Genomic DNA, 25,289 nt, shown 5'->3' on the forward strand with positions numbered 1-25,289 from the left:
AATCCAATAATATGCTGCTGATACTTTAACATATATATGAAACTGGCAGTTTAAGACCCTAATGGCCAAAGTTGCAGAAGTGTATACCTTCTTACCCCATCTATCCAGTGCCCTGGAGTCTCTATCAGAGGGGGTAGGGTTTTTGGCAGGAGTAGCCTTAATGCCCTTGGGTCCCTGTGAAATGGTCTCAGAATCCGCAGTAGGATTTTTAAAGAGGAAATTGTGAGAGTCAGGTACCCTGTAATACCTATCAGGTTTTTTGGGAGCAGGAGGTAAAGTGTCAGGAGCCAGGCTAGATTCTGAGAAGGCATCATCTATAATGTCCAGTACAGGAGGGATAGCTAAAGACCTGTGTTGAGGCAGGAGTAAGAATTCCCTAAGCCTCTCTTTGGAGTCAGTGTAATCCTTTCTTTCCCAGCGGAAATGCTCCCTAAGAGTATACAAGGTTTCACCAAAAGAGAAATCCTCTGGAGGAGAAGCAGAGGGAATGGAGTCCACTGCATCAGAAAACAGAAATTTCAGAATCCTGATCAGAAGAATCAGAAGGAAAATTAGTCCTAGGTCTCTTAGAGGGGGAAGGGTGTCCTCCCCTGATTAGAGTAATAAGGTCTTCAGCCATTCTTATCATTTGTTTTTTTAGGCATAGGGGCCTGACCATGCAGTCTTGACGCTGGTTTTCTAGGCATGGATCGAGTTTTAGGCCTTGAAGAAGAAGATGGTGTCGGTTTAATATGAAAGTCAGTAGGCCTGAATACCCCTCAAAAGCTCACGGCATACCAGACTCCAAATGGGTCTCAGTAGAGGCCTGTGAATCTGAAGTAGCGGGTATCAGGGACTGTGAAAGCGCTTCACTGAGTACCGGCGAACTGGCGACTAGCTTAGGAGAAGCATCGTCAGCAGCTTTGGACCTATGCGGTCTGTCTCTGTCTTTATCTTTGCATTTTTTCGGAATGTCAGTAGTCAGGTGGCTTACCAAAGCCATTTCTGGATAATTGAACCGAGTACCAAAATATCTGGATGTGTAAATGAACCGACGACGAAGAGTATGAGGTTTGAATAAGGCACAAAACCGACAGCGAGGTACGTCGTGGTCTGGTCCTAAGCAAGGAATGCAGTATGAATGAAAATCTTTATGGGGTATTTGCTTTCTACAAGAAATACAATTGTTAACTTTTACTGACATCGGTTTAGAGCAAGAAAAAAGATCCCCAACGGGGTACTTAGCTTAGTTTAAGACTTCTGATCTGAAACTCGAAAATGAAAATTTCAGGAGTCGGCTGACCGGCACTTGCGAACTGCTTCTGCTTCGGGCACCGCATGGCAAGAAAGACTGATGTAATGGCATCAGCTGCATGCTTTATACCCCTGACTACCTGACATCATGGAAGATGAGACAGCAACTGACGCAGGACCCAAGACTTTGATAATCAAGCCGACTGAGGGCTACTGCAAGCAGATAACCCAAATGTGATGACTGCAACAGTGAAACATGAAAAGCATCCATTACTTTCTGTATACTGTAACCGCCTACTAGTACTTGAAAAACTGATCGATTCACATTCTCTAGTCAGCTTAATACATAAGCTCACCATCTATCCTGTGACAATGGGTCTGCAGTCCACTTTCTCATCCTGTATTGCCAGTTTGTTAGCGTTAGGTATTTTGATACCAAGTATGAATCACTGAGTACCCACTGACAAGCATTTACTGCTACCTCGACTACAGTCTACATGTGAGAGGTACAAATACCTACTTGGAGGCTAGCTTATCATCTAACACATACACAACATCCAGAAGGTTGTAAGTGTCCACTCCCAACTTGCATCTGCCTACCACTCACCAAAATACAAGCTCTCTTATGGGAGGTACTTAAAAAGCCTCTTCCCAAGCCTTAAAGTCTTGAAGATGAAAACATGATTTAGAAACTACACAGCAGCACAGTTACCTCACATGCTACACCTATATCACCTCTTTTCACAAGTACTTCCCTGAGAAAGCACCATGATGCACAATTGTGCCCTTATGGCATTATGGGTCAGCCATATCACAAGGAACTGCCCTAATCATATACACAGAGATATTCCACTCACCAGGCATAGCAAAGATAGGCAGACAGTGAGCTGCCTCCCACGAGCCAGGATACAGCATGTGACTAAGGATCTCAAAGGACTTCAACCTACTAACATCCATGATGCAGTCATTGATCACATGGATGTGAATGACGTGGGATGCACAAATGGACTATATGATCAGAGATATGACCAAGCTCTCTGACTCTGCATCCAAGGCTGATATGCAGCTGCTCTTGAGCAGCATCTTACCTTCTCTGAGAATGATGCCTCAGTACAAACAAAAGGAGAAAGACTTTAACAACTGGTTTATCAATTACCCTCATTCCAAGGGGTCATATGTTCATAGGTTCATAGATTAGTACTACACTAGCTGCCCTTGTGGACCATTTTAAGCCTAGCCAATTACCCATATGAGAATCAAACCCTGCACCTTGTGTTTGTAAGGCAAACACCTTAACCATGATGCCAACCATGTGTGTCAGCATTAGGGGAGATTGGCTGACATTACTACCTGCCTTGCCAAGGCTGGCCTGCATTATTCTCTCGGAGCTTATGTATATTGGCCAAGACTTTTACCACCCTCATAGTGCCTTTTTTTAGGCAAAGTGAGCCCACTTTATTGACTGAAAGGTGACAAACATTTGATCAGCCAATTCTTAGTATATTTAATAACACAACAACTTTTCTGCAATTCACTTCCGAAGTTCATGATACCAGCATTTCATAATTGGGTGTTTTGCTTGTGAAGGATCTCACGAAGAAATGTTTTATTTCTAAGATCCATCGTAAGGTAACCTATTCAAACAGTTTTCTCAATTTTTCTACTGCCACCCACAAACCCAGAAAAAAGCAGTTGTAAAAGGACAATTTGTCTGCGTCACCTGCATGGTCAGCAATGAACAAGACTTTTGGGATGAATGTATGCTTTTCAGATGTACGTTTTTAAAATGGGGATATCCGTTTCTATTTGTGAATGAAATTATGATGGAAGTCTTAAATAAACATGAGTCGAAATATTTTGTCCCTATTTTGAATACTCACAATCAAATGGCCTTGGAAGTACCACCTATGAATGCACCAATAATGGGGAACCATTCAACAGTGAATAGTGGCCATTTAAGATTGTTCATAACAACCTTTTCTGATGACAGTTACCTGATTCTGGACATTCTGAAAAATAATTGGATTATATTGGCTAATGATAGTAACATCTGTGATTATGTTCGTCCATTATGTTTTTAGTAAAGGGAGAAACTTGAAATACTTGTTTGAGAGAAAATTCAGAAATGTTAATTCCAGTCACGGTATGAAAAAATGTGGCAGATGTCTGCACTATAAATCTATCCAGGAAGGGAATGAGTTCAAATTAAATGACACATTTCCAAGGCTAAAAGGCCGTTCTAACTGTTATTCCAGTAGGACTGTGTATTGTGCAATTTGTTCTGCTTATTCTGGCCTTTATATAAGAAAAATGAAGAGAGGACCCTGTGACAGGATTTATAAGCATATATGATTGAAGAACAAAAAGGTCTAATAGTATTCTATCTACACATATTACAGAACATTCTGGACATACATTTAATTTCTTTGTAGTTGATCAAATCAAACTAGATGGAAGAAATGGTCCCTGGAGATTATATTTAGAAAAAACTGAATTAAAGTGGCAATTAAAGTTAATGTCGTGAATTGACCCAGGTTGAATGAGCAAATTTCTTTCTCTTGCCTTTTGAAACTTACGGCATTGGATAGATAAAAATTTGGACATCCAATCATGAATGAATAATAAGCATCGTCTCATTTGCTATCAGCTCTGAGCTTCCTTATGTAATTGGTCAGCTTGGAATTTCAGGCTTCCAATCACAAACAATCAAAAAGAACAACTCTACATGGTGCTTCTTCTATCCTTTACAACTGGCTGATTTTGAACCTATGAGGATCAGGCATTTGCTTTGAACTTCAGCTTGGTTTCAGGGGTGTGTGTTGATCATGTGATTATGTTTTACCAATATGACTGGGCTATAAAAAAGGGAACAAATTCTTAATGTATGAGTTTTCAAAGGAAGATGAAAGCACTTATTGTGGTTTTATTCCTGGAGTTTGATGGTTTTATCATTTAGATTTCATTGCCACTGAGGATTTTATTCTTTAATAAAGTGAGTTTTTAACATTGCTGAATTTCTGTGGCCATTCCTGTATATACTGTTCGTTCTTGATCAGGCAGCTGGAAACATTTACAAAGAATAATGGTTAATTAAAAAGTAAGTGCTCATTACCGTTTCATCCCACAAGCATCTGGGCATGTTGGACACTTCTCACAGGTGTCCCCAAAGGCCCCAGGATCGTTGCACTGACATTTCCCACAGACACAGTTGCCTCTGCCACTACACATTTGGCCATCATCTGCAAGGCAGGAATCTGTTTCAGTTGTGCAATTACAATTGTCTCCAATGTAACTAGCATGGCACTTGCATTCTCCACAGTGACAGTCACCATGACCTAATGAAAAAAACAAAGAAAATAAAACAGATCGGTTACATTTATACAAATAAGCACTATGTGGCATATAACACAGTAATGTTTTATAGCAAACATTCCCTAGACATTCACTGGAAAAATTGGAGTAGCCTGTGGTGGCAGTTTTGTTTTACATCTTTCTTCTGACAGATAATGTACACTTCAGAACAATTATCTGGGGTTTCACTCTCATACCCACTTATTGTGCTAGGGCACTTAATATCTAATAAATCAATGCTGCCTTGTTAAAGTAATAAGTCAGCATTATGCTGTTAAAAATGCATTTTTTTCCTGTCTTTAAATGGCAGCTATTTTTTCACCAAGATTTTTGAACAATTATGAGATATTCAGAAAGGTTACTGTTAAGTGCAAATAATGTGTGCACTTTGCACAAGGTGCTACAATGTGAAGATGTGCAACACCATGATGGGCTGTCTTCACAGCCATCTTATATGCTAATGAGGTAGTCCAAGGGAGAGGCATATGCTAATTATCCAAGCTGTCCTCCCTTGGAACTGCTTGCAGTAAGGAATTCATGCAACTGAGTGACTTAAGGAACTGCTCTTCTGCATAAATTAGCACGACCACTCCTGGTCACTTATGGTAATGAATAGGGCCATGTTCATCCATCATGGTAGCGGCAAGTCCTGGGGAGTTTACTGGTCAGGTGACGTCATATGAGGGGGTGTGTGAGTGTGCGTATGTGCGTGGCTGCATGTGTGAATCTGAGTGTATGTGTGTGAGACTGTGTACCTGCCTGGGATATAATACAAGGGGGTTAGGGAAGGAGAAAGTTAGGTAAATATGTTTGTGTGTGTGTGTGGGGGGGGGGGTTGTGAGTGTGATCATGTAGGAATGTTCCTGTGTGTGTCTGTGTTTATGTGGAATAACTTTCCGAATGTGTATGTGGGTTGGGGTGGCAGTCATACCTCCATACACACAGACTAATGAGCAAAGCCTCTAACATTTGGTCACAGGGAACACTTGACACCAGGGATGTATTCAACTATGCATACCATGGAAGTACTAAATACAGGGATGTCTTTAACTAAGTGGGTCGGGGGAACACCAGACACCAGTGATGGGGATGGCTTTAACTACAGGAACTGGGGGAGAGCACTAGACTCTGGGATGTCTTTAATTACATGGGTCAGGGTGAACAGTACACATCAGGGATGTCCGACTACCTGGGTTAGAGGGAACACTAAATATCAGGATGTCCTGAACTATATGGGATGGAGGAACACTAGACACCAGGAATGTCCTTACCTACATGGGCTAGGAGCAACTAGACACCAGAGATGTTTTTAACTGTGATGGTCAGGGATACTGTATTTAATATGCCCTAAACATAATTAAAAAATTAAATGTGATGCAGGGAACTACTAGACACCAAGGATGTTACTAAGTAGTGTGCCTTAAAGGCACTAAAAGGGAATTGAACCCTGCATCCTTCCTACAGTAAACCTCAGCAGTAATCTGCTACTCTAACTGAGAAGTTAGCAGCACAAGCACTTTTAAATATATATTAAGGACCTCCAGCTTTATTCTATGCCTGCAACAGTCTGTGACATATGGGGGAGTCAGACAGGGAACAGCATGCATACCCCTCAACCTTGTACCACAAGACAGGACAAAATCAGGGATGGAGTTTAAACACACCTACTAAAAGCTTACAAAGTTGCTAGTCTAACAGCTTTGGACTTGCTTGAGTTTCCCAAAGGATATGAAGTGTAAAACTCTAATATTTGGAAATAATGAATTAATTAATTTGTGATTTGTAAGGTCAGGAAAAAAAGAGATACCAGGGAAGATCTGGCAATGTATAGACAGGTATGGGGTATGGGGTATGGGATATGTGATGTGTGTGTGTGCGTGTGTGTGTGTTTGGGGTATGGGATATGTGATGTGTGTGTGCGTGTGTGTGTGTTTGAATCTGTGTATCGTATGTGGGAGAGTGAATGATAGGAGTGTCTGTGCCAATACACTGCGGATGCCACCACTGTTAACTATTGCAGAAAGTGCTAATATGCACTCATGGTAGTTAATGTCAATTCATACACATGAAGATTAGCTTTTAATGAGGTCTTTCCCCATTGCAGCTAACGTGTTTCTGAATCAGAAATATCCACATAGTAAACACAGGGCCTTTTTAATGCAGCCCTTCATGCAAGCAGTCAGGTTCTTTATGAATCGCCAAGAACATCTCTCCACACAGAACACATTTTTACATATCTGTAAGTCACACAGCACAATTTGCTAATTCTAAACCTACTACAAAATCTTAGAAGGTGGAAAACACATACACATTTCTTTTCTTAATGCATGTATGAGGAGACTATATTTGTAACTGCACACGACAGTAGCAGATGCTGGCTATCCTACAGAATTAAAAAATGAAAAGGTTTCAACACTTTTAGTACTGAAAAACAGCAGGTGCTAGTTCTTAATCTTTTCTTTTATTCAAATATTTTAAACTTGTGTTTTGAACTCTGACAGTGTTCAGGAAGAGAGTCAGAAGTCATAAGACAAGGTTTACACAGAGCAGGACTACTTTTATCTCCCGCTAATAACCCTTCAGTAACTGCTGTACGAGTGAGAAGGACAGGGAACAATGAATGTGGTATGTGCAGAATTACAGAATTAGTACTGCTACAAGATGTGCCTCACTCCATGGACCTCAAGGATAAAAGTTAAAAGGACAGAAGAAATCACGATTGATTCTGATTCTGCAGCAGTCTACAAAACATTTTCCATCCTCTACACAATATAGTCTGGCAGTCAGCACAGAGGTTAACGTTGTGCGCTACAGCCCTTGTGGTATAGGGTTTGATTTCCCTCAGCCTTGTTTTCCTACTGTGTCACTTAACCAGCTGTTGCTCCCAGGTTGAGGTCAGTGGGCCTACTTGGTTACCAAGTAGTTATAAACCATGTACAAGGTACTAAAAAGAAATTAACACAAGGGTAGCATTTTTTTCAGAGTATAACTAAATTATGAATAAGAGCAGAAAGAATTGCATCAATAAAGGTTCAACAACATAAATCACACTGTTTGAAGCTGTATTTTTAATATGCATAAAGAATATCAAATATGACACACAAAAAAAAGCACTACTGCATTTAGGTTCAATGGTGTGTACTGGGTTAATGACTACTGGGATCTTTTTAAGCTTAACCATACAACCCAAATCTTTGACAAGTTCTAATACCCTTGGCAAGTGTAAGAAGTTTGAGAGATGAAACATTTACAAGCAGGGTCCTAGGAAATGATCCATTTACAGGCTGCTTTTGTCAATTAGAGAGACAAGTGTCAAACCAGTGATGAATTATCCTATTCCCCATTAATTTGTCCAAGTTACACTTGAATTGGGTTAGAGAAGAACTCTGGTTTACAGGGATGGGGAGCCACTTTTAAAGAAGGGGTAGTCTCTGGGATACATATCTATCTCTCCAGCAGGTCAAAGTTATATCACAGCCAAGGTTTAAGTCTTTAAATGGGCAATTCTGAAACTGTTGTTTTGAAGATATGTAGGAGGTCCATCAGAACTGGGTCTGACAATGCCTTGCATGACAAGCATAGCTATCTCCTCAACAGTCTGTAGGAAACAGAATACACAGATAGGGCTTTAAGGTAGTCTGCATAACACATGCCATTTACCCCCTGTATTTTTAGTGAGGAACCTCTGAGGATGCACCAGTTGTTGGATGTACCTGGTTAGGCGCACACCAAAGGGGGCAGTATACTCAATGACAGGTCTGATGAATGTCTATTGCAGCGGAATACTGACCTCCTTGGACCTAGGTGCCATACCTTTGTTTATAAGTTGCACAACATAGAATGATTTCCTCACTACTGTAGATACATTATTCATAGGTTCATAGACATGCACTCTGGTAGCTGTCCTCATGGGCCATTTAAAGCCTAGTCCATTTTCCCAAAGGTGAGCATCAGACTCTGTACCATCTATCTTTGAGGTACATACTTTAATTATTAAGCTACCCCCTTCCCATTAAAGTATTTTGCAGATAGATTTGAACCCTTAATGGGCTGTATTATTTATCTAAAGTCACCACCTTTACACCTTAATGGCCAAAGGCTAGACAACTGTCTGCATGTATCCCCCAAGTCCCTGAATGCTAGGCTGACTCTTATGAAGTGTGTTGTTACCATGATAGTTACCAGGGGTGGCCAACTTCCCAAAGGATATTATTATGCGTTTTTTAGCATTTAGTTTTAATCCACTGCATTGACACCAGATATGTGTCTGTGTCAGCCCTTCAAAGAGAACATTAATGTTAGTAAGGGATTCTACGACTGTTCCTAATTTGCAACTGTCTACAAATTTGGCCAGTCAGAGGCCCTTGACATTGGCCTTGACTTCAGAGAAGACGATGCCACAAAGGACTGATCCCTGAGGGACTCTGCAGGTGACTAGTCTCTTTGAAGAGGTGGACTCCCCAATTATAGCTTCCTGGATCCTGGCTGTGAGCCAGTTGGTATCCACTGGCTGACATAAGGGTTTAAACCTAATCTCGTGACTTTGTTAACAATGGCCAATTGAGGTACTATGTCAAATGCCTTGGCCAGGTCAAGGTAGGCAGTGTGAACCATTTCACCTTCATTCATTGCTTTGGTGACCTTCTCAAAGAAGTCCACCAGGTTCAGTAACCATGACTTGCCTTGATCAAACCAAACTGGGTTGGGTCCAGTGTCTGGAGGATTCCTATGTCATTAAATAATTTCCAAGATAATTCTTTCCATGGCTTTCCATCTGAGATAAGTGGGTCTGCAGATAACCCACCTTTGTGCAAAGGGATGATGGTTGCTGTAATCTATTCGTAAGGCAAGAATGTGTTTGGAGGCTACTGTTAGTAATTCCAGTAGGCCTGATAGGTCATATTTTGTGCTGTTTAGAAGGCAGCCCTGGGATATTGTCAGGGCTCATTGATGAAGCTCTTGGCCTAAGAGAGGACCTGTTCCCTAGTGATAAGTAAGGGGAGTTACATTTGATGGTATTTCCTGAGATGTAAAAATATCACCCCATCTTGATGAACCATATAATTTCAGTATCACTTTAAATTTAAAACGAGTACTATTGGTAGCAGAAATGTGTCTGAATAATGCATTAGTAAAAATATCTATTCCAGTGTAAATGGATGTTTGAACATGTTCTCACTTGTTATATAGGAACAAAAGACATTTCAAACAAGAAACCACATGGATTGTTGCAACTTTTTCTTTATATAGATTTTTATAATATAACAGCTATTTACATTTCTATTCCCCTTAAAAATAAATTTTGGTTTTTCACCCACTATATTTCTTCTCTCCGGAACAGTTTGTAAAATAGACCAATTAAGCTTAATAAAATTAATAATCTGATCAGATCTTCTATTATATTTCATTATATGTCTCATCCTAAATATTTTTCCTTGCTTTTGTTTCCTAATGTGATGATGTGAACTATTGCCAGTTATGCCAGGACAAGTAGGGCAATGGATGTACAATATACGCCAGCATAGCTAGCTGGAATTTTGTAAAGAATTATATGTCATTTGTACATCAAACTGATTTGTACAGATGGTTGTGTTGCAAAATGTATCTATAAAGCTGCTTCTGTTAAAAATGTAATAGCACTGAGTCCTGATTGTATTGTAACTGATTAAATGTATATGTTTTATCAAAGGATACTGGAAAAGAAGAGATTAATCTCAGTCCAACTAACGGTGAAAAATAGTAAGAAATTAAATTACTTAATTTAGGCCATAAAGATTATATCTTACAGTTCTGACTTCAACCAAAGAGTAAATGTCTGTGCCAGAGAATGGTTTATTAGCTCCTGTAGGAAGAATGGAAGTGTTTTATAGTTTCATAGCTTCTAGATGCTATAACACATCTTAGCAAAGCCGTGTGTGTATGGTAACATATATGTGCTAAATTCTGGTTCAGTTTCTAGCAATGAGGGTAGCATGGAAACCAAAAGTCAGATGACCAGATGTATGTGATGTCATTCTGTAATCTAGGACAAAAATTATGTTTTAATATCAGATGACAGAGAAGTCTCAAAGCAGTCTGTTCTTGAAACCTGACAAAGGAGGACCTCTCACCTACTTCAGTTTGCCTTGCTCTAGTAAGTCACCAGGGAATACTCATTTTTAGATCAGTCAGAAAAATATAGTGAGACTAGTTAAGTACTTTTTGTATCTGTGTGAATCTATTCATCTGTGTTATTTTAATATTTCCTGTGATTAAAACTCTGGTGCTTATTGTAAATAGATATTCTGTATTTTCACATTATTTTATTATTTATTATTAAACATATTTAAACATTTCATTGTGGTTGGTCCTTTAAAAAATATTTTAAACTTTGAGAGTACTTATTATCATTTAGGTGACTCTGTGGCCATTCTTGAAAGACTTACTGCTTTGGTCAAATACTGCCATTTGTATTAATATTAACTTCATTCAGTATAATTGGGTACCCTTGTAAAGGCCTTAGGGTAGCTGGCTTTGGAATGTCTGGTGGCAGTGTAACTACATTACAGTCTGAGCAGAAGGAGGCACAACTAGTAAATCTTTGGCAGGTGTGTGTGTGTGTGTGTGTGTGTGTGTGTGTGTGTGTGTGTGTGTGTGTGTGTGTGTGTGTGTATGTGTGTGTGTAAATCAAATCTCAGAGATTTTGTGTGTGTCAGCTGCTTGGAGCAGGGACAAAAAGCACTGTCTTCACAGAGAGAGTGCCTGGAGGACTTGGCTTAGATACTTGGGTGAGGACTCAACTCTACAGCTGTGTGAGTGGGGAGTCTCGCTGGGGCCCTGGAGAGAGAGAGGAATCCAGACCCTGGAATAAGTGTGTCCCTGTGTGCTCTTAAGGTAAATTGTTATTGATGCAGAGAACTGCATCTGGAAATATTGTGTGTATCCATTTTTGTTCCAAGTGAACGTCCCTCTCCAGTGTCAGTGGTGAGGATTTAGGCTTCTTAGTTACTGGCCCTGACAGGGGGCATCACATATTGATGAGCAGTGGTGGGACACTGACTGAACGTCTGTAGCCTGTAAGCAGTTGTCACTCTAGGTCTCAGAAGGTGTGTATATTCTCAGGGTACCTGTCAAATCTTCAAACGCTCAAAATTTTGAACATTACATGGTCGAGACCAAATGTTCGAAATTTTGAGTGCTCAAAGATAGACTTTCAATAGCACCATACAGTGCAGATAGGGAGAATTTGCCTTTTCTGCACTGAAGTGCGGTCTCGAAGTTGGTATATTTAAGTAGGGGGTGGGGGTGCAGGAGTGCTTGCCCCCCTACCTACACTGGTAAAGTTTTTTTTTTTGTTTTTTTTTTGTTTTTTTTTTTTATGTTCGAACATCCAAATGTTGAACATTTGGTCTCGACCATGTAATGTTCGACATTTTGGATGTTCGAACATTTAACTTAGACCCTAATCTCAGCAGCCACAAGGTAAAAATTCAGAGTTTCATTTCACAGCAGCTTTACTTATTTATTTTTGCTAGTTTAGTATAGTGAGGGAAAGCAGGCAGCAGAGGAATATGGCAAGCCGACAAAGAAGCAGTTGGCCAAGGTGTGCAAAGCCAAAGGACTGGTGCATACCACCCTGACTAAAGTGGAAATAATTTCAGCCATAGTCACGGCTCAGACCAGCAACCAGGAGGATAACCAGTCTTGTGAAGGGAATTTGCAGCCCTCAGAAATAGGACAGTTCACCTTTTCCACAGAGGACTTATAAATCTGTCTGGAGATAAAGAGACTTGAACTGGAGGCCAAATGTTTGGAATTAAAATCAGCAGAGAGACTGTGGTTCTTGGAGGCTGAAGAAAAGGAGAAACAGATGAAATTAGAATCAGCAGAGAGACTGCATTGTGTGGAGGCTGAAGAAAATGAGAAGCAACATCAACATGAGAAGCTGATGCTGACTCTTCACCAGGGTCATGGAGGTAATGGGGAAGGGTGTGATGCCCCTGCACTGGCCCAGTAATCAAGGAGCCTCAAACCTCACCACTAGCACCAGCGAGGGATGTACACATTGGGATGATGACAAGTACACACACAGTGAAGTACAATTTCCCTTAACAGAGACCACAGTTAGTCTGGGGGTGGTTTCTCCGTCTTTCTCCAGATCTCCAATAAACTCCCCACTGGAGCAGCTATACAGTTCAGATCTCAGCTGAGTGGCCAAGCCAAAACCTCCAGCATCCTCTCTGTGTGTGCACACACACACACTTTGAGATTTCATTTATACACAAACACACACATGGGAAAGGCTTGTACAGGTTTACTAGCTACGCCACCTTCTGCCCAGACTATAAGGTAGTACCAGCTGCCACCAACCACTACTTATCAACTACTTTTAAGGCCCTTACCAAAAGGGTGCCCAATCTTACTGTGTAATGTTACTATTATCCAAATGGTAAGTGTGACCAAGACTTTCAAGGCTATTTAGGAGTGGCCTGTACAGTGTCAACAAATACAAATGCAAGTACTCTAAGAGATTAAATATCTCTAAACAAACCAGCCACAATTAAAAGGTTTAAATATATTTAATAATAAATAATAAAAGAACAAGACAATACTCAAACAGCACAGTAGCTACAGAGTTCAGAATCACAGGAAATATTTTAAAACGACATTGCAGGACAGTTCCAAATAAATACAGAAAACATCTAAACTAATCTTTACTATTTTACTATCTATATCTAAAATATACTATGCCCCAAGTCTTACTTACACAGCAAGGCAGATGCAGTAGTGCTGAATGGATGTTTCTAGTTCCAAGACAAGATACAAAATGCCAGTCTCTTTCTCCCTCTCTCAGAGTTCTTAAATCAATATTATATTTTACTGCTGGGTTAGCCTGGATGACATCACTTTTTGTCACCTCCCTTCAGTTCCCAAGCTAACCAGATACTAACACTTCTGTGTTAATAATACTTATCTCTCAGATGTGCAGCTGCTAGGAAGTTGCAGAGAAATAGAAACAATTTATCTTTTAAACCTAGTAATTATTTCTGATTCAAGCCAATGGAAAGAAACTTCTAGTTGTAGACATCCTGTGTCCTTTACTGAAACTGAGAGATAAACACACAATTGTAAAACACTCTGATTCCAACTATTTTCTTATTTTGCAAGTTAACTTTGTATGCACCAGCTTCTACTATTAAAACATACAATTGCACAGGTATACAGTTTATATACATGTCTGTTCTTTTCTGGTAGGGTACACTGTGGATACATCCTTGAAGCTCAGTACTGTACAAACCCTGTTCAATACACACTTCTGTACCAGTAGTTTAATATACACATAGCATATAGTTCTCTGACATTTGTAAGACAAGCATATGAATCATATTGATATTCACAAATGACATATGATTATTTAAAAAATTCCAGCTAGCTGGGCTGGCAGCATTTTGGTTTGTCACAAAAGGAATAACTGAACCCCAGAAGCAATAAAGGTCAGTAAATTTCTTCCACAGTTTACAGAAGGTGATAATTTTGAAAGTTTTATTCATATATTTGAAAGAGTATGCAAACAGTATAATGTGGACTAACGGCTCTGGGTATGGTTCCTGATCCCCTTAATCCATGATAAACCTGTAACTGCTGTTTCTAAATTGTCTGATATTGATTGTTTAAATTATGATAAAGTCAAACATTGTTTACTAGAATGCTTTAAGTTAACACCTAAAGTTTACAGAAAAAAGTTTCTTGAGTATAGATGCAAGGCACATGAAAGTGTATGTGATTATATTGCTGAGTTAAGCACTTATTTTCATAAGTGGGTGAGTGAGTGTCAGGTCACAATTTCTGAAAGGCTGGCAGACCTTTTGGTGAGGGAACAAGCCGTTAGTACTTTGCTTGAAGACATGAGAATCTAGTTGGCAGATCGGGAGTGTAAATCTGCAGATGAGCCGGGGAAAAAGGGAAACTCTACTTAGCAAGTAGGGCATCACTGCAAAGGAAGAAGATTCCTAGTGCTAGCCATGGATATAAGGGAACTCATGGTAGGCAATCTAAACCACCCCATCAGAGTCCACCAGTAACAGGGGAAGCCACTAGTTCAGGTACATGGCCAGGATCAATGGTTAAATGTTTTAAATGTAACCAGTGAGACCATGTATCATATAGATGTCCATGGAAGCAAGGTGGAGAACAAAAGGTGGGCGTGCCAGCAATTGGGAATAGTAGTATGCCAATTGTAAGTTGTCTGGAGAAAACAGGTTTATTAAATTATCATCAGAGTTTACATCCGATCTTAGTGGATGAAAAACAGGACACTGTTAAGAGAGAGACAGCCTATGACATAACCATTATGAAGCCTGCAGTGGTTAAAGAGGAGCAGTACTTGCTTGTGCAGTCTACTCCCATCAGAGTTTTAGGAGGGACCCGATTCTAAATGCCTTTGGCCATGGTTCAACTTGACTGGGAGGGTGGAAAAGGAAGCAAGCAAGTAGGTGTGTTTGAGGATGTCTTGATAGGGAATGATTTTGATAATGCAGTACCTTGTTTGCATGCAGTTCCATGCAGTCAGGCTTAAAGACAGGCATGTTTGGTCTGGTAGCCTGGGGTAAATCCAGACAGACCCCACAGCTGAAACCAGAGCTGGTGAATAGGCTATTTCAGGGAGGGAGCTACCCTGTAGCAGTAAGCCTGAAGTTGAGCCACAGCTGCTGGTGGGTACTGATGTTCCCTTGGACAGAGTGACTGCAAGGGCAGAGGTGAGTGGGTGCACCCAGGCAGACAGTGAGGCACCACTGTCAGAGGATACCAGACTTCCTGTGGAAGTGGAGCTGAGAAGAGTTACAAAGACAGAGTTGAGACAGGTGCAGCTCTCGGACCCTACACTAAGCAACTTGAGGAAAGTAACTAGGGAGACACCTGATTCTCAAGGAAAAGGAGAATATTAATACTGGAACAAAGGGTTCTCTTCCTGTCCTACCTTACAGTTTTGGATTGATTGACTGGCCCCAAAATATATTGGAGAGATTAGACAGGAAAACAGGAGGGATGCTTCATGCTGACAAATGATTTATAAAAATCAGTGCGTACCAAGATTATATATTCCCCGTTCCGAAACTGATTAGATGTACACATCTGCAATCGTGGGACTGCACACATATACACTGACCTCACAAGACCCAAATGTAGTGAAAGTTTTGAAACATGAGGAGAATAAATCTAAGATGACTTCCCTGCTTAGTCTAGCAGAAGCATATCGACATCAAGCAGGAATGAAAATCAAACCACAAGTAGATAAAAATCAAGCAGCAACTGAATGTGCCAAAAGCAAAAGAAAGAATAATAGATGAAAGACCAGATGAGAAGGCAAGAAATGTGAAAAATGCATAAATACATTTGCAAGTATAGAAAACTTCTGGAAGAACCTCATGTTGATCTAGATTGAATGCAGGATTGGTTAAAGTCAGACAAATTCAAACCAAGAAATGAAAGGTTAATATTGCCGGCCCAAGTTAGTGGGCTACATACACATTGGTTTGCACTGAGGATTGTGCAGACATTATGGTATTATAGTGGCTGAAAAACACAGGAAACATAAGCCACAAAGCATCACAGAAAATGAAGTCTACATTACCTGAGATCATCTATTACCACCAGTTCACTAGAGAGATGCTAGAAAACCAGATATAATGGTCCATGAAAAGAAGACAAAAGTAGCATTGATCATTGAAACTGCCACACCTATTGACTACAGTGTTGTGCATAGAGCGAGACACAAATTCGATTTCGAAAATCACAGGAGTCGGCTGACTGGCACTTGCGAACTGCTTTTGCTTTGGGCACCGCACGGCAAGAAAGACTGAAGAAAATGGCATTGGCTGCATCTTTTATACCCCTGGCGCACTGACATCAGGGAAGAGGCGACAGCAACCGATGCCGGACCAGGACTTTGGAATTCAGGCCAACTGCGGGTAGCCTGCCAGCAGGATAACCCAAGTGTAATGACTGCAACAGTGAAACACGATGAACATCTCCTTTGATACCTTTGCATGTGACTGAGGAACTGTTTCAGAGAATAGCTATGGATATTGTGGGGCCTCAAGTACCCCAAGTTAAACAGGGAAGACGTATATCCTGGTGGTAGTAGATTATGCTACTAGATACCCTGAAGCAATGGCTCTGTCCTCCATTGAGGCAGAGAAGGTGGAAAATGCTTTGTTGGAGATTTTTAGCAGGGTAGGTTTCCCAAGAGAAATACTGACTGACAGAGGTGCCAATTTCACGTCAGAACTGCTGGCTTGTCTGTGGAAGAACTGTGGGTTGAACCACCTACAGACCACCGCCTACCATCCCCAAAGTAATAGTTTTGTGGATAGGTTAAACTCTACACTAAAGACCATGCTAAAGGCATTTGCAGACCAGTTTAAGAGAGAGTGGGACAATATTTGCCCCATCTGCTATTTGCATACAGGGATGTAACCCAGGAATCCACAGGTTTTTCACCCTTTGAGTTGCTGTATGGGCATAGGTAGAGGGGGTGTTTAGATCTAATTCATGATGAGTGGGAGCGTTAGTTTGAATCTCACAAGGAGTCTGTTGTGGCATATGTTCTAAACCTCAGGACAAGGCTTAGGGTGCTCATGGGCTTGGCTCAGAAGAACCTGGCAGGTGCCCAACTGCAGAAAAAGGTCTGGTATGACAGGAATGCTTGAGCCTGAGAGTATGTTGTGGAACATCAGGCTATGGTTCTCTTTCCTGTCAGGCACAATAAGCTGCAGGCATAAGTGTAGGGCCCCTTCAAAGTGGTAAGGAAGGCCAGTGATGTTAATTAAATGGTAGAACTACTAGGCAGGAGGTGAGGCACAAGTTGTACCATGTTAACACATGATGAAGCCTTGCTATGATAGGGTGTTCCTGGAACTGAGTATTTGCACTGGATGGAAGGAGGAGTCTGAGGGGGATCTATGGCTAAATCAAGCCAGCCAGCAAAATGCCAAGTTACTAATGTGGAGCCTATGTTTGCAGGCATATGACATGACAGTGCAGCACAGTAGTGGGGTCAGTAATGCCAATTCAGATGGGATCTCAATACAGGGTATGGGTTAATGTATTCCCAGACAGGCTCATTTCTCTCAAGCAACATTTCTCAAGGGTCACTTGAGAAACTAGTTTGACTCTTTAAAGGGGGAGAGATGTGACGATGTGAGGTATTGCCAGCTATGCCAGGAAAAGTAGGGTAGTGGATGCGTAATATATGCCAGCATAGCTAGCTGGAAATTTGTAAAGAATTATATGTTATTTGCATATCAAACTGATTTGAAAGGATGCTTGTGTTGAAAAATGTATTTATAAAGCTGCTTCTGTTAAAAATATACCCACAGTGGTCCTGATTGTATTGTAACTGATTAAATGTATATGTTTTAACAGAAAATACTGGAAGACAAAAGGTTAATCTCAGTCCAGCTAATTTTGAAAAATAGTAAAAAATTACTTAATTTAGGCCATAAAGATTGTATATTAGAGTTCTGATTGCAGCCAGAGACTCAATGTTTGTGCCAGAGAATGGTTTATTAGCTCCTGTAGGAGGAGTGGAAGTGTTTTATGGTTTTGTAACTTCCAGATGCTATAACACATCTCAGCAATGCTATATCAGTGTGTATGGTAACACATATGTGCTAAATTCTGGATCAATGTCTAGAAATGAGGGTAGCTTAGGAACCAGAAGTCAGATGACCAGATGTAGGTGATGTCATTCTGTAATGTAGGACAAAAATTATGTTTTAATTCCAGATGAGAGAGAAGTCTCAAAGCAGTCTGTTCTTGGAATCTGACAAAGAAGGACCCCTCACATACTTCATCTTGCCTTGCTCTAGCAAGTGACTGGATAATAGAAATTCTTTAGATCATTCAGGAAAATATAGCGGGACTACTTAAGTACTGTTTTCTTTATCTGTGTGAATCTATTAATTTGTGTTATTTTTAATACTGCCTGTGACTGAAACTTTGTTTACTGTAAATAAATATTCCATATTTTCATTTTATTTTACTATTTATTATTAAATATATTTAAACTTTTCATTGTGGCTGGTCCTTTAGGAATATATAAATTTTTGAGAGTACTTATATTTATTTGGTGACTCAGTGGCCACTTCTGAAGCCTTACTGTTTTGGTCAAACACTATCATTTGTATTAATATTAATTTCACTCATTATAATTGGGTACCTTTGTATGAGCCTTAGGGTAGCTGGGTTTGGAGTGCCTGGTTGCAGTGCAACTACCGTATAGTCTGGGCATAGCTTGTAAATCTGTGCCAGCCTTTCCCAGGTGTGTGTGTGTGTGTGTGTGTGTGTGTGTGTGTGTGTGTGTGTGTGTGTGTGTGTGTGTGTGTGTGTGTGTGTGTGTGTCTGTGTGTGTGTTTGTGTAAATTAAATCTCAGAGTGTGTGTGTGTCAGCTGCTTGGAGCAGGGACACGAAGCACTAGTTTCACAGAGAGGGTGCTGGAGGACTTGGCTTGGACACTCAGCTAAGGACTCAACTCTATACCTGTGCCAGATGGGAGTCTCACTGGGGCCATGGAGAGGGACAGGGAGAAAGAGAGAGAAAGAGAAATCCGACCCCAGACTAAGTGTGTGCCATGTGTGCTCTTAAGGGAAATTCTGCTTGATGCAGAGAGCTCCAAGTGAACGTTCCCTTCAGTGTCAGTGGTGAGGATTCAGGCTCCTTGATTAATGGCCCAGACAGAGGACATCACACCTATTATATGCAGGAAAATATGCTGCAGAATCAACTCTACAGCTGTGCCACTGGGAAGTCTCATTGGGGTCCTGCAGAGAGAGAGAAATCCAGACCCCAGACTGAATGTGTTCCCTGTGTGCTCTTAAGGGAAACTGTGCTTGATGCAGAGAGCTGCATCTGGAAATATTGTGTGCATCTATTTTTCTTCCAAGTCAACATCCTTCTCCATTGTCAGTGGTGAGGATTCAGACTCCTTGATTACTGGCTCAGAGAGGGAAGTCACACCTATTATATGCAGGCAAATATGCTACGGACTCAACTCTACAGCTGTGCCAGCGGCGAGTCTCACTGGGGTCCTGCAGAGAGAGAAATTGAAATCCAGACCCCGGAGTGAATGTGTTCCCTGTGTACTCTTAAGGGAAATTATGCCTGATGCAGAGACCTGTATCTGGAAATAATGTGTGCATCTATTTTTGTTCCAAGTCAATATCCCTCTCCAGTGTCAGTAGTGAGGATTAAGGCTCCTTGATTACTGACCCAAAGAGGGGACGTCATACCTATTACATTCAGGAAAATATGGTATTATATTCTGATATAACTTTCAGTTTATTTAGTTGTAAAATATCACATTTAGAACTTCTTTTGTACAGCCTATTACCATTTCATCCATTTGTTCATTAAAATTCTGAACATCTGTATATAGCCCACTTGTCTTAAAAATTGTCCCTAAACAATTACACTAAAAATGGTGCATACACATCCTATGTAAATATTTATTCTTCTTCCTATAAATTTTAGTGTGAATTTCTCAATCTATAACATAGATTAAAACATCTAAGAAATTAATTCCTTCAGATGAAAGTCAGCTTAATTGTTAAAAATGTAGTTGTTTCATGTAAATATTCTACAAATCGCCATAACAGACCTTCCTATCTCCTAACCATACCAAAAAAAAAAAATCAACAAAACATTTATAAAATCAAATATGATACAAATATACCATTGTAAATAATATGCTCTTACCAACTTGGTAATGTAATACATAAATATTGGCTACAGGGTCCCCATTGTCACACCTTTTTTTTGATAATGAATACTGTCATCAACTATAAATACAATATTCATCAGCAACATACTGATAGTTTCTATCTCTCTAGATTATTTATCACTAACATTTCATACTTAAATTTCAGTATTTCATTTCCTGGACCTCACTTCAAGAAGTGTATCATTGGCATTCTGTAGTTCGGGCTTAAAAAGCTGATCCTATGTGATGACTGTAAAGTCAACATTTACAAAATAAACCACTCAATAACAATGCAGTTGTTCATCAGATGGGTCTCTAAGATTATCATTCAGAATGTCTGCATCAGAGTAGTTGAAAACTGATACATATCTAAGCCTGCATTTAAACTGGTGATCCCTTCCCTTTAATTTCATCAGTTTTCAAAACTTGAGTTACACAACTTTGTCACTGCCACTGTGTACTTCTCTCATAAAAGGTGATTTTATCCTGCGACTACTGCTCAGGTAATGAGGTATGCAATGACAGGGATACAATTTGTGATGTGGGTCTAACATACTTTGGACTAGATCTTTACAGCGATTAAATACAACTGCAAAAATTATGAGGCTTCATTATTTTGGTGAATGTCTTCTCATAACAGACAGACAGATCCCTCATCCATTTCACATAAGGAATGAGCAACCAAGCCTTGTAGCTCATACCACACAGAACACTTGATGATCTTTAGGATATCCTCCTAGAAGGCCAGGACATTATTTTCAAATACATCATTAATGTACCAGTTAGGATTCCCATTGCAGTGTCCGAAATACAGAAACAAAGCCTTGCTAGGTTCCCACCAAATGTGAAAACCTCCCCTTATACCAACATGATATAGAGAGCTACAGCATTGTTAGGATAATACTATAGTTCTCCTGCAATTCTTGTTCTTTGCCTTTTTGTGGGTACTTAAGGAACAGTTAACAATAATGCTTTATGGATGCGCTGCTTCACTTCACATGCAAGGGAGCAGCACAAATGAAGGAGGATTTACAGTCTAACGAGGTTTGTTTCTATGCTCTTATGTTGGAAAATGAAACATATCTGAGACTTCGTCTTGTAAATGTATACATTTATATGTACTGGGTTTGTGGGCTGCAATCAGCAAAATATTAAAGGAAAAAAAACTGTTCAGTCGTAAGCTAAAGCATGAATCTGCTCTTTCTTTTCAAAGGCTTATTAACACAATAACTCTCTCTCTCCTTTCCTTATCCTTTCATGTCAGTGCAAATACTTGTGCTTTAACTTATTCTGTGCTGTATTCTTGTAGTATTCAATTGTTTTATTTCCTTTGCATTGTATGCATATTCTTCTGTTTTATGCAACTGTATAGCCTTGTATAATGCCTTTCTTTATATATATTAAGTATGTGTTTTACGTTTCTACTTTGTATTTGCCTACTTGGTCTGGGTCATGGCTGAATATTCTCCAACCTCCTTAACCAATTAATAAATTATAAGGAGACAGCGAGTGAGAGTTACAGCTCAATCTATCAATATGTCTTGAGAAAAATGTAACAATACAGAAATAAAAATGAGGCCAGAGTAATGCTAGCCAAATACCAATGAACAAAGACAATAGTTATACATAACTTAGAATGCCCTATTTTTGCTGTGTAACAAAAAGTACAGAATATTCTAATATTGTACTTAACTCACTGCCTGAGAAATTGTTTTAAAAGAAACAAAAATTGGCAAATGTACAACACTGATAATTTTCCAGAGTAATTGATTACATGAATTCTTGGTGAATGCTTGATTACTCACAGAAATGGACCTTCTTATAACAGGTTTAATGCCACCAAACGTAAAAAAAAAAAACAAATGTGTAACTGTCTGTAAACACATATTGCCAGCTAATCACAGAAAGTTGAAGAAAGTAATGCCATTAACTGTTAGACAGCAGACAATCTTAGAATGCAGTGATTTCCATCACATGATTACATTAGAAAAAGGTTTATGGATTTTGAGTTCCAAGGGTCTCTTTCTAACATCCAGAGAATTAACTGTTTTAAAGGCAGATATATCTGCACTTACAGGGATCAATATGCTGATGGAACTTTTTTTTTACGTGCAGGAATAAAATCTTATTAAGTCCCCAGGCTCTCAGGCATGATTCCTAATTTTCAAAGACAGACTGGGCAGAATGACTGATGGATAGCTGTTTCAGATTAGTAATGAAAAGCTCTTGCACTAATGAAAGACATACACACTTGCTTTAACAAGTTGAATTTGTTAGTGTATTACTGCAGCATCTTAGGCTTAGGAATGTCTTCATTTTTCTGGAGAACAGTGCTTCTTTCTGCTCCAGGTTTCTTCCCATCAGTGAATATTTCACAATTTTAAACAAAACTTACAACTCACTAAAATAGCTGTGCTGTAAGTTTAACATAATGGTGTGTCTTGCAAATTATTGGGATATGATTTATCTTTTCTTATATGAAAACTCTTATAACACAGCTTGCAAGAAACATCTCTCTTCTTATCAAGATAACAGTGTTATTTTTTTTCTGACAGTACAATCATTCAGTGAATCATTAAATGGTTTCTCTCAGTTATAATTTTAAACAGTTGTGACACTGCCTGCGGACTTCCAGCAGGGCTGTGTAGTTCTGATTCTCTTAGTGAATCACTGAATTGTTGCTGTGTCTAAAAGCTATGTAGAATACACTACAACGATTTCTCTCATTTTATACTTGATGAATGAGTGCTTATGTCCAACAAAACAAACCACATGCATGAATCTGATGTGGTACCTCTCAGGTACAGTGAAGACAGTAGGTATGGATTCAGAACTGCAGTTTCTACACCTGAAGAGGTTATCCTCACTCTAAGACATAAACATTACACACAGAGCTGTAGTGATGCCACCCTGAATCCAGCACCGGCCCAACCAAATGAGGAGAATACATAAGCAAATAAGTGGAATTCTTAATCCCTTGTTGTGGTGACTCTCCCTGTTTGTGTAATCTGCAGAACTGGACAATGTCGTGAGTGGTAAAATGGTCACTCATGACAAAAATCCCCATAAATTGTACACCATTACAGATGTATGTTGGCCATGTTGCTGTTGTGCAACCTTTCCTGTTTACTGTGGATGACCAGCTCAGTGAAATCCGATATCCCTTTGCCAAAACAGCTACATCACACCTAACTAAAAAAACAAACTGCACAGTAAAACAATGTTTTAATCTTGGGCATGTTAACCTCATTGATTGGGGTAATGGCTTCTGTACCTTTAACATCGGGTCCGTAAAACTGAAGAATTTATTTATCTTTTGATTTATTTATATAACAGGGCAAATAGGTTGACTTAAGACCCCCTCCATCTACACCTTGGGTCAAAGACAAAACCAATCCCAAAACCATTGCATAAACTGGAAGGATAATTCGTAAAATCGTAAAGATATATTGATACCCCTCTAACCAGGCTGAACAAGGAGAAGGTAACTGTTATTTACTTATCTGGAGTCAGAATCCGCCAAATCACACATGCACTCAAGCCATTACACAAAAGGAAGCAGTGTGGTTCCATCACAGTCCATGTATGTATAAATGTCCTGAGATTTACCTCCCTGGACTACATGAAGAGACACATTTATGGAGCTTTTAGACTGTGTGTCTCCGGCTGTTATAAGCCCAGCACTGAGCAGCATATTACATTCACAGAGGATGATGCCATGACATGAGCAAAGAATTATTGATTTCAACAACTGGCTGTCTTTCTGGTGTTATTCTAAGGGGATCCAATGTTTGTCAGCTTGGGAGGACATGGTTAAAAAGCCACATTGCTTTGCCAAGGATGGTCTGCACCTCTCCCATTTAGGCTTTTGAATACTGGCTAAAACTTTATTCACACCTGTAGTGCCTTTTTTAGGCAATGCCAAACTGACAAACCTACCGACATAACAAAATCAACTCAACCGAACCTCATGGAGTTACTGCTCAATGTCAGGAGCCTAAATAAAAAACTACACTCCCTCGGTGCCCTCCTTACACTTGAGAATACAGCCATCTCTGCAGTTACCAACACATGATTTAAAGCAGCAGAGCGTACCTCGGCAGTGGAAAGTTTTAATGCCTTCCACACTTTCAGACCAGTAGCTGCAGAGACGAGGGCTAAAAGAGGAGATCTCTCGATATACAGCAATAATAAGCATACCTCCAGAGTGCTCAAACAGGATGAAATTGTGGAGTTCTTCCACAAGCAGATCACCATAGACAAAATCCCTTACCATATCACAGCCAGCTATAGGTCACTCTCCATGTCCCAAGAAGGTCACAATACATAATTGGACCTACTGGGGACACTTAACCATCCCATCCAACATCTAACTCATAGGAGACTTTAATTACCATCTATAGATTGGGAATCCTACACGGCCTCAAATTTAGAGGCACAGAGATTTCTGGACTTTGTAAATACAAACATCCTTAACCAAATAGTGAATATGCCCAATAGAGGCACTTGACCTCATGCTTACAAGTATGTGAGAATGTTGCACCCTCCCCCCAATGTCTTATCCTCCCTGGTAAGGTCCGACCATAAAGCTGTCTCCTTTGAAATCAGAATCAATTCTGTAATTCCATTAAAACTACTAACAATTAGGAACTACTCCAAACCAAATTAACTTTTATTAATTTATTGAAATAATGTAACAGGTAAGCAACGGATGAACCAGGCATAAGCCAAATAGAGAAATGCAGCTGCTATGGCAATGAAGCACAATCATCAATTTTTCCAGTAAACAAAATACTCCAAAAGGAAAATGCAGGCATCAAGGCAGGAAAAGCACAGTCACAAAGTCCTCTAGTAGTAAAAAACAATCCAGGATATTTATTTTAACAAAAGGTAAGCGCTTTCACAGTTAAGCTTCATCAGACCAAATACAAAAAGCTAAAATGCACTCCATTAAGGCTTGTTAAA

At 39.8% G+C, this 25,289-nt stretch overlaps 1 protein-coding gene across 1 annotated transcript in view; it reads right to left on the bottom strand.

Annotated features, from left to right (window-relative positions):
- ITGB5 (integrin subunit beta 5) overlaps positions 1 to 25,289 on the bottom strand; it is a 1,724,339-nt gene that overhangs the window by 269,524 nt on the left and 1,429,526 nt on the right. Inside the window, exon 11 of the mRNA XM_044074928.1 lies at positions 4,346 to 4,568. Within this exon, the coding sequence (XP_043930863.1) occupies positions 4,346 to 4,568 (223 nt within the window). The remainder of the gene's footprint in view (positions 1 to 4,345; positions 4,569 to 25,289) is intronic.

Source organism: Protopterus annectens, chromosome 6.part0, assembly GCF_019279795.1.
Source record: "Protopterus annectens isolate FY-2018-M chromosome 6.part0, PAN1.0, whole genome shotgun sequence".
In the NCBI taxonomy this organism is placed as follows: domain Eukaryota; kingdom Metazoa; phylum Chordata; order Ceratodontiformes; family Protopteridae; genus Protopterus; species Protopterus annectens.